Consider the following 10171-nt stretch of genomic DNA (forward strand, 5'->3'; position numbering starts at 1 on the left):
TTAGCCATTGTCCAACTGAAACACATTATTAAAACATGAGGCAATGCTATTCAGGGGCCCTGACCAATATTATAATGCAGTGTGTGATCTCTAATATTGAAACTAAAAGAATTGCAATGGAAAAACTCTCAAGTGACAAACAAAACCATGAAAAAATTAAGCAAACAAACACACACCAAACCAAAGATATTTAGTGCAATTTTTATTTTGTTTTCTTCACGCGCTGGGTTTTCTTGGAGAGCCCTGTAAGGAGAAATCCTGGCTTGGCTCCAGCTGCTGCTGCACATCCCCCTGGCACTGCCCAGGCAGCACATGGGGTTATCCCATCCAGGCACCCCAAGTGTACCCAACCCAAACCCACCCAACCTCACCTGGGACCCAAAACTTGCATTAAACCAATGACAAACCTCCTAGGCCAGCTAAAAATACTGCTGGAAAAAAATTATCACTTCACATCTTTATGGGATTTTTCCTAGACTCCCTCATGCCAACACCTAAACCAGAGGAGGAAAACAGAGGCAGTGACGAAGTTCTCATTGATTCCAGGCGTTCAGGGCTTGCCTGCAGCAAGGCCACCCACATCCCCACCTCCCCATGGTGCTCTGTGCAAACCATAGCAGGAGGGAAAAAAAATCCCCAAATTTCACACTTAGAGAAAACCCCAGAGCCACATAAATGTGTAATTTATACAGAAACTGGAGCAGCCAGCCACCATTCACAGGCTCTACACCAGGACAGAAATCCTGCAGCATTTCCTCACATCCCATGGCCATGATGGGAAACATGGAATAAATAACCAGCAAGAACTAATAAACTCTGGTTCATGGCTCCATCCCAAACCATGTTCTTGCTAACAAACCCTGCAATCCTGTAGGAGCTCCTTGTGCCAGGAATTACCCCAGCCTCAGCAGCACTCTGCAGAACAGGGATGAAAAGAGGAGCCTGACCAGGAATTCCCAGATCAGGAATCTGGGCTCCCAGGAGTGCCCATGGATGGGTTGGAGAGCCCAGAGCTGCAGTTCAGCACTCAGCACACGTGCCTTAGAGCACTTGGGCAAAGCCAGGGACATCCACAGGGAAAGCAGAGCCACTGGCAGAACCAGGGGCAGCTGCGAGGAGCAGCCCAGCCCTGCAGACCCTTCACTGCTCAGAGTGTTCTGGACCACCCAAAAACACCAACCCAAACCACCTGAGCACTGCACAACCCCTGCCCTGCCCAGGGACACCTCCCCAAACATCCCAGGCACTGCCAACTGCTCAGGAAAGAGGGAGCTGCAGGGTGTGGAAGGGCAAGGACATCGCCAGAACCATCACACGCTGCCACACACACACTGATCACCCCAGGGAAACAGAAAACGACACACAAAGTGACTTATTACACATGGAAACACATAAATCATTCTTCCAAGAGAAAGCATCCTGCCAAGCAATCTTCTCCATCTCATTTATTTATTGTTTCCCATTTGCAGTCTAATACTGACTTATTTTTCAGTATTTTGCTGGTAACATCTGATTGGTGGCTTAGGCTGAACAGGCTGATATTTCTACTCCATTCCCAGGTTCAGGGTTTTAAATAAGTGTTTCTCATGGAAAACTGACAGCAAACCCATGAGAGGAACAGGAATTGATCCCAGAGACAAATGGGGTGATTTCCTCTCTGCCACCTCCCCCAAAACATGTAAAGCCTTGCACTCCACATCATTTGTCCTGCCAACAGAGAGCACATCCTGAGAGCTGCAGCTCATCCCTCTCCCCTCTGACCACTTCTCACAGGAAGGGTTTTTTTTCTCAGTATTCCCTCTGGCAGTGGGAAGCCATTCCCTGCGTCCTGGCACTCCATCCCTTGGAAAGACTCTCCCCATCTTTCCTGTCAGCTCCTTCAGGCACTGGAATGAGGTTACCCCAAAGCTTCTCCACTCCAGGCTGGACAATCCCAGCTCTCCCAGCCTTTCCTCCCAGCAGAGTTGCTCCATTCCTGGGATCATCCTGGAGCCTCCTCTGGGCTCTCTGCAGCAGCTCCCGGTCCTCCCTGTGCTGGGCCCTGGGGCAGCTCTGCAGGTGGAGTCTGACCTGGGGGCAGAGGAGCACAATCCCCCTCCCCTGCTGCCCACGCTGGGGCTCAGCCCAAGCTCGGAGGGGGTTGGGGGGATCATGCATGTGACTGATCAAAAAAAGAGACCCAGAGCCCAAAAAACCCAATAATGCATTTCCCATATGCTTCACTGCATATTTAAAGGTTCTTAATACAAGCAGTACAAGGACATTCTCATCTGTCATTAAGACAGTGGAAATTTTCTTTTCCCCATTTCAGGAGTATATCCATCAGAATACATTTCCATGGATTTTTGTTAGAATTTTAAAATGAAGCAGAAGAACATTTAGCAAGTTTGTAAGAAAACCAATATCCAAAATGCTCTGTCAGCAAAGGCTCAAGATCAAACCTCAGCAGTCCCCAGTGTGGGCTCTGCACTTTGGAGTGTCATTTGTATGTTAAAAAATGGGATACAACTCCCAAGCTTGTACTGCATCTGTTCTAAAGTGATTTAATAACTCTGGGTCAGAACCTACAATACTTAAATGGCAAAATCCACTCGGTCAAAATGCTCTTCCTGAGAAGTGATGGCAGAGAATTCATCCCAAAGCACTGGAAATGGGACTCAGGGAGCAAAGAGAGTTCTGTGTCTGCTCAGAAGAGAAGTTGCTTATTAAAGCATTTGACACTAAAATTTACATCTTATGCTAAAGACCTTTGAAAATATTCCCAATTCACATCTTACTTCATTTAGAGGCCAAACAGATCTGCAGGTGAGTACAATGCAGTACCTGCAGGTACTGTCAGCTAGGAAAAAAACATCCTCTGGGTTTGATTGAAAATGTGAAGTTTTATGATCCCAGGGGGCCGACCTGATTCCACTGGAGCATCCCTGAAAGTGACTCCAGGCCAGGCTGAAACCCAGACACCCATTTATTTCTGCCTGAGTGACAGCAGGTTTGTAACTCAGAGCCATACAACTGTTTTATGCTCTAGTTCAAGTGATATCAAGAACAAGTCAGGGCATTGATGAGGAATTCTGCATTTTGTGGTACGTCTCAGACTGGATGTTTTAGACCCCATTAATATTTGATTTTTACACTGCAATTTGCAAGCTGAAAACTTTCTGCTTAAACATTGCCCAGATGAACACTCAAGTGTTAGAAACCTGCCTGGGTTTATGCCAGTGAGCTCAAATTGCTTCTGGGAGTTAATACAAACACAAGATTAAGTCAGCATTAAACATGAAATATATGCAGTTATATTATTTTACAGAGTTGAGGATGAAGTTGTCAGCATTAAACACAGATCCTGGGACAAATTTCTAAACTCCAAATCCTCAAACGAGTCTCATTTGAAAACTCTCCCTGGCCAGGAGGGTTTCTTGCTTGTGCAGGAAATTCATTCCCTTCTTGAAGCCTTTTTTTTTTTTTCCACATTTTTCTCTACACACATTTATAGATTTAGTACGAATCTCTTTACCATCAGCAAGGAGCTCCTCAGGTAACTCCTGACCGTGGGCTCCTTTGGAGACCTGCCATGAAATGTTCCAGCAAAGGAGGTCTCCAGAGAGGGCAGGAACAGCAACATTTAACCAGAGGAAACATTGTTCTCCCTTGAGTTCGCTTCACTCTGCAACACCACAAGTTCCTCTTTGCCAACCTTCCCTTTTGGGCTCCCAGCCCAGAGGTGACAAGTGGTGACATCTGTCCTGCATCATCCCCAGGGCTCTGGCACCACCTTCCACTGAGGAAGGCAGCTCTGAAATCAGCCAGGGAAAAGGTGGAAGGTATTGAACAGGCAAACAAAGCCTTGACCTTCCACTCCACCACACAACTGCATGCAAAACCAACAAAGGAACCATTCCCAACGTATCCCACTTGGACACGACCTTCCCCCACCCGGGGGAACAGAGCTGCCTCTTCAGCTCCTGTGCCACTTGCAAGGTAAAGCATCTTAAAAGAAGAGCTTTCAGTTTCAAGGATTTTTTTTGATGTAAAGTTTAAGATAAATAAAAATTGCTACAGAAAAATCTCCGTGTGCTTCTCCACAGTAAGAAAAGCAGTAGAACGCAAAGAACTCCTTCAAGTTAACATTAATAATTCAACAGCTCCGCAGGTTGTCTCCAGCCATCTGCAGCCCACAGTCAGTTCCTGGTGTGCCAGCCTGCTCTAGATTCCTCGAACCACTCCTCCTGAGGGCTTGGTTTCCTTCTCCAACCTCTGAATTCAGCACTGATGTTCTGAATTTTCTTCAGAGCTTTTTTTGTGCCCAACATGTTCATTTGCCCAGCGAAGGCAGCTCCTACACACGGCTCCAGCTCCTCACAAAGCCCACTGTGAACTGCTGCCCTCGCTGCTCACTTGAAACACGGAGCTTGTGGCTGAGTTCCTGCTGTCACCCACTGCCCCAAGTATCCACAGCCCATTCCCAGCTCCTCTGTGTGACAGCAGTGACATCCTCACAGACGCTGAGGCCCAGAGCCCTCAGAGATCCAAGGTGACCGTGTTACGCCCTGTGTGTGAGGTTAAAAACTCTAGACTGGAGCAGGCTGATCCTGTCTGACACAGCACAGCAGCCAAACTCTGCTTTCCAACCACTCGGGGATGCTTAGAACCAAAACGGGGTTTCCTTCCCTGTCAATCTCTTCTTTAAAATAATGAAAATAATAGAAAGCAAACATTTTGCTCCTATGATCTTTGCTTTCCTTACACAACCTGCGAAAGAACCGACAAGAGGCGTCTTCCAGACGTCACTCCCCATTTATGTGTGACAAGGGCTTTCCTCCTGCCTCTGCTTTGCATTCCTGCAGCTTCTCCTCATGGCTCCACGGCATTCCCACTCCTGTCTAGCACTGCCTTTCAAAGGTGTCCATCTTCCCAGGCACTGACTGCTGCAGCTTCAGATCTTCCTTACAGACTGTTGCTTCAAACCTTTCCTGGACAGCCCCGAGATCCTCGGGGAGTCAGTGACTCGGGATGCACTCGGAGTGTTTGATCATTCCTGGTTTGAGGAATCCCTGAGCCACAGCCAAGTGCTCCACATGCAAATGATTTCCTGCAACAGGAACCTTGGCCAGCGTGCAGGAGAGAGCAGGAGACACAATCAGGACGAGCCCATCATGTCAGTGCAGTGTCAGGCCGTGGGGAAGGCACAGGGCTGGCCCTGCCTCATCCCCTCCATCCCTCATCCCCTCCATCCCTCATCCCCTCCATCCCTCATCCCCTCCATCCCTCATCCCCTCCATCCCTCATCCCCTCCATCCCTCATCCCCTCCATCCCTCCCAGGGCTCTCAGTTCCCTCCTGGCTGTGCCATGGAGAGGAGAGGGCACAAGGCTCACCACAGCCCCAGCTCCTGCTGCAGGCTCTGCCAGGCTCCGGGGAACCCAGCAGAACACTAACACAGGGCTCCATCCACACCTGCTCCCACAGCCTCCTCCCCTGGGCACTGCCCCTGCTCTCCACTCTGCACAGCACTAATTACACTCATTACCCTCGCTCCATCCCTACCCAACAAGAGCTGGAGGTCACCCCGTCCCAGTTCAGCAAGGATGGATCAACAAATGCAAACACAGAAATGAAAATACTGGTGGGGGTGCTGCTGGCAGAGCCTCGGGGACAAGGAGATAAAAAGGAATCCCTGAGCCTGTCACCCATCACACCCCACACCAGGCCTGCCACTGAAGGATGGCATTAACACAAACCTGAATTCACTGGATAATTCAGTGAAAGAGGCAACCACGGAGTGCTCTCTAGAGAAGAGCAGAGGAACAAGACAAACATCAAGTGCACTAATGGGTTTATCAGATCTGGCAGAGCCAGCCAAAGCTCCAGTCCCAGAGGGATCTATAACCCCTCAGTCACCTCTGGACAGGCCAGGGGAGAAGGTCAGCACAGCCCTGAGCCAATGAACACCAGCTCTGAGAGAAGAGCACAGCCCAGCTCCCCAGAAAACCCACCCAGCCTTGGACACTTCCACGGGTTTCCTGTGCAGGCAGGTAAACTCTGCTCAAATGAATTAAGCACATTTGTATGCAGTCCTGCTTTAATCTGCATTTCCAGAGAAACCTAATTGTGGATTCCTCTTCTCATAAAAACAGGATTTAATTCTCACTCAGCAAGTTATGAGGCAGCAGGAAAAAAAAATGTTGAGGTAAAACTATTACAATCAGCTTTGTGGCTCTCTCCTTATCTTAGAAATCAATATAAATACAGCAAATCTTAATTTAAATATTCTGAATTTAAGAGCAACTTGTCAGTAAAACCTGGTGTACTTGGGAGTCTTTTTCTTTAAATCAAGTTAAATGCTTTGGTTGCTACCGAGGCTGAGAGATTTAATTCAATACACAAAGCATAATTCCAACCCTCCTGTGTTAAAAATATTCTTTAAATAAATAATAGATCAAAGCAGTGTCACTTTGATGGCATATGCAGTCCATGGAAGGGAGAGAGGAAGGATTAAATGTTTTCAGAGCAGCCCTCATGGAGGAAGGGGCGGGGGACACCAGTGAATTCTCACTTATTTTCTCTACATTTACCACTCATTACTCTGCTGATTTGATTCTCCCCTTATCAGAGCTCTGCCTTCCAAAGAACCTTCAACTTCACATAAACTCTGGGGTTTTTAGAGCAACAAAGCAGGATGAAAAGAAGAGTCATTCCACTCCCAAATCTGTGAATCACTTCCTCTAACTGTAGTAGAGCTCGGATCACTCCCCATGACTCCTCGATGAATAAGGCAAAATCTGCCATTGCTTGGGGCTTTCATGATTCACAGGGGAAAATGCCACAGCTTCACCTGCACTGGGACTGCCTGAGCCTCCTTCGGGCTGACCTTTGAGCACTTCTTCATTTAGAGACAGGCTGGGGTGTTTAATGACAGGCAATGGTCCCCAGCCCGGGCTGTGAGGAGTCCATGTCTCAAATTGAAGGTACTGGAATGTTTTCCACACTCAGCTCACAGCCTGAGGCACATCCCCTCCAGCTCTCAGGAAACTCCTGCAGCAGCAGCAGCCCAAAGAGAAGGGCACACCTCGAGTCCATCAGCCCTGGCTTGAGGGAAAGGGAGCCAAGAGACAGAAGAAGCTGCAGAGAATTGGGGATGGGGGCAGAGCCTCACCCTGGGGCTGCAGGGGAGGAAGGGGCTGAGCCTGGGCTGGGCCGCAGGAGCAGACGGACACCAGGGGCTGTGGGCACTCACAGGGCACTCAGGCCACTGGGGGACAGTGCTGGAAGGCAAGGAAAGAGGAAGAGAAGAAACTTCCTGATGACAGCTAAAACAAGAAGTAATTAATTTATGATGCCAGGGAGCAAAACAAAGCAGCTCAGGCACAAAGAGGAGAAAAATCAACAGCCCATCAGTTTTCACTGATGGCACAGGCTGCCAGGTCACTGCCCTCACAGCAGCACTGCTCCACAGGAAACCTCCCAAAGCCCAGGTTCCCGGGACTTTCTCCAGGTGCTCCATTCCCTGGACAAAGCTGGGCCATGGGAAAACAGCAGCCTGAGTGAGCTGCTGCTCACGGACACAGGGTCAAACCAGATTAGATTTTATGAGCTGTTTTGCAGGATTAGCCCAACTCGAGCTCACTGGGTGGAAATATTTACCAGACATCACCCCTGCAGCATTCCAAAGCCCATCCTCATCCCCTCCCCTCCCCAGCTGAGGTTCTGAGTTTGTTACCTCACATTAAGCACTCAGGAGACAGCCAGTGACAGCTAAAAAAGGGAATAAAATACAAGACAAAATGAAAAAGACCTGCTGAGATGTAAAAATAACGAGGTTGAGCATTCTCAAATCAGCTGCTCTTCCTCTCTCAGGTGTCTTTATGTGCTCTTGGAATCTTCCTATGCACCTGTTCTTAAACAAAAAGCAATTATACACAACAGCAAGTTTGTCCACACGATCCCTGATCCAGCTGCCCAGACACAAACGACACCTGAGCTGCACCCCTGGCCCTGGATTGACGTTCTTTGCCTCCAGCTGAAGGACTAAACCCAAATTTCGAGATTTGCTGCTATTTTCTTCTTTCACAAGAGCCAGATTCAGTGTCTTGGAGGGTGAGCCAGGGCCCAGCCCCACTGAGCTCACCCCAGAGAGCAGCAGCAGCAACCACGGAGGGAGAGTCCCAGAGGAGGCAGCTGCAGCCCCACAGGAGCAGGCAGGGGAGCTGGCCTGGGATGTTCACTGATGGGAACAAGCACGTGAAACATTTAACACCAACTACAGAGAAGCCCTGAACTTGTGCTGCTGCTGCTGCACAACCTATTGATCAGCCCAACCAAAGCAAAGTCATCCCTGAATTAGAAACAGGCAACTCTGCAGATCAGGAAACGAGGGAACAGGAAGGCAGAGGCACCTAAAATAGACCAGCAAGCTCATCACACCTCCACAGTCTACTGGAGAAAGTCTCCTCTGTGCCAGGAGCCTTTGGAGCAGAGCACCCAGCGTGGTGCCTGTGCTGCCTTTAAATCACACCCAAAACGCTCAGTTCAAACCCAGCAGTGATCTGCCAAGTCCCAGTCTCAGTACATGATTCTCCTCATGGCTCAGAACTCCTGAGACATGGAACCACCAGCCTGGGAACACTGAGGCTCAGGGGCAGCCTGGGCACGTGGCCTCTGCAAAGAAATTACAGCCTAGGGTTTCAGTAAGTTCTTCCATCCTGTGACAAGAGGATCATAAACACAACGGAAATCTGGTCACCAATAAAACCCATAAACACCTGTAAACACCAAGTTATGGGTACAACAACTGTGAGAGCCAAAGGCTGGGAGCCAGAGCAGGGCCCAGGAACAGAAGGAGTGGAGATGATGGTCCAGGACATTTCTCAGGTGCTTTGTCTGCTCTTTACTGAGACATGTCAGGGGGCCCACAGGCGCAGCAGAGGATCCCACACTCCCAGCTGGGACCTTTCTCTGTCAGTTTAACACACAACACGTCCCAAACACACGAGGAGCTCCTGCTGGACCACCACAGGAGTTTCATGTGAAAACGATCTCCTGCCTCCAGAATCCCCCAGTCCATTTCTCCAGGTGCAAGGACACCCTCATTCCACACTCCACACACCTGGGACAGCTGGCACGCTCCAAACCCACAGAGTTCCTGTGCAGCTGCAGCTCCAGACTGCTGCAACTCCTGCACCCGCTGCCCCGGGGCTGCCCAGGCACCTGCTGGGCTCCCTCTGAGCTGGGGCACTTCACTGCCTTGCCCAGAACACACCCAGCTCCATTTACAGAGCCCAAATGATGGAGCTGCTCCAGGAGCCCAGTGCTGGGAGCACGGAATCAGCGCTTCTGACCCGTCTGCAGGTTTGCTTCCCTAATTCTGCACAGCTGGGACACAAACTACGGGATCCACAGGCAGCCTGACACCTGACACCAGCTCAGCGCCCTCGGAGCTCGGACTCCTCCTCCACCTGTCCCCCGAGTGCTCCTGTCCAAACCCCGTCCTGCCCTGGAGCATTACCCGGTCCTTCATCCTCCAGCTCTGAGCCAAAGACTTGGAGCCTTCGATCTTCTCGCAGTGCCTTTTCTTCATGAAGGCCAGGGGCAAGTTCCAGTCCGTCAGGTCGGACTCATCCTCCTCCCCGAGCCCCAGGAGAGGCGACTGCAGCATCTCGGACTCCATGGGCGGGGAAGCGCCGGGCAAGGCGTGGGCAGCGCTGTCCAGCCCGGCACCCAGCGGGGCCGGGGCTCCCTCCGGCCGGAGGGGGGGAGCGCGGGCCGAGGGCGGCGGGGGGCGGCGCTCCCCGGTGCGCGGGTAAGGACGGACTCGGGGCACGCAGCGCCTTCACCTGGCGCAAGCGGCGGCCCCGGCCGGGCTCGGTGGCGCGGCCCGGGGAGGACCGAGGGACCGGCGGGGCCCGGGCCCGGGGCCTCCCTCGCACCTCTACCCCCGCGGGCCCCGCGCTCCCTGCGGCGGGCGGCGCGCCCGGCCCATCGCGGCTCCCTCGCACACGGTCGGGCCGAGGGCGGCTCGGCGAGCTGCGCTCCGGGGGCGGGCGGCGGCGGACGGGACGCGCGTCCCGGGGCGCCGGCGAGCGCGGTTCGGCTCAGCACCGCGGCACGGGGGCGGCCATCTTGCCCGGCCCACAATACCCCGCGGTACGGGCCGCCGTGCGGGACAGTCCGCGCCG

The 10171-nt window shown here is 51.5% G+C and overlaps 1 protein-coding gene across 1 annotated transcript in view; it reads right to left on the minus strand.

The window, feature by feature from the left end:
• RPTOR (regulatory associated protein of MTOR complex 1) overlaps nucleotides 1-9801 on the minus strand; it is a 96599-nt gene extending 86798 nt beyond the window's left edge. Inside the window, exon 1 of the mRNA XM_066200412.1 lies at nucleotides 9502-9801. Coding sequence (XP_066056509.1) covers nucleotides 9502-9663 — 162 coding nt within the window. The 5' untranslated portion in view covers nucleotides 9664-9801. The remainder of the gene's footprint in view (nucleotides 1-9501) is intronic.
• Nucleotides 9802-10171: the final 370 nt, after the last annotated feature.

Source organism: Chamaea fasciata, unplaced genomic scaffold, assembly GCF_029207755.1.
Source record: "Chamaea fasciata isolate MVZ Bird 193981 ecotype frontalis unplaced genomic scaffold, bChaFas1.0.hap1 SCAF_19, whole genome shotgun sequence".
Lineage (NCBI taxonomy): Eukaryota > Metazoa > Chordata > Aves > Passeriformes > Sylviidae > Chamaea > Chamaea fasciata.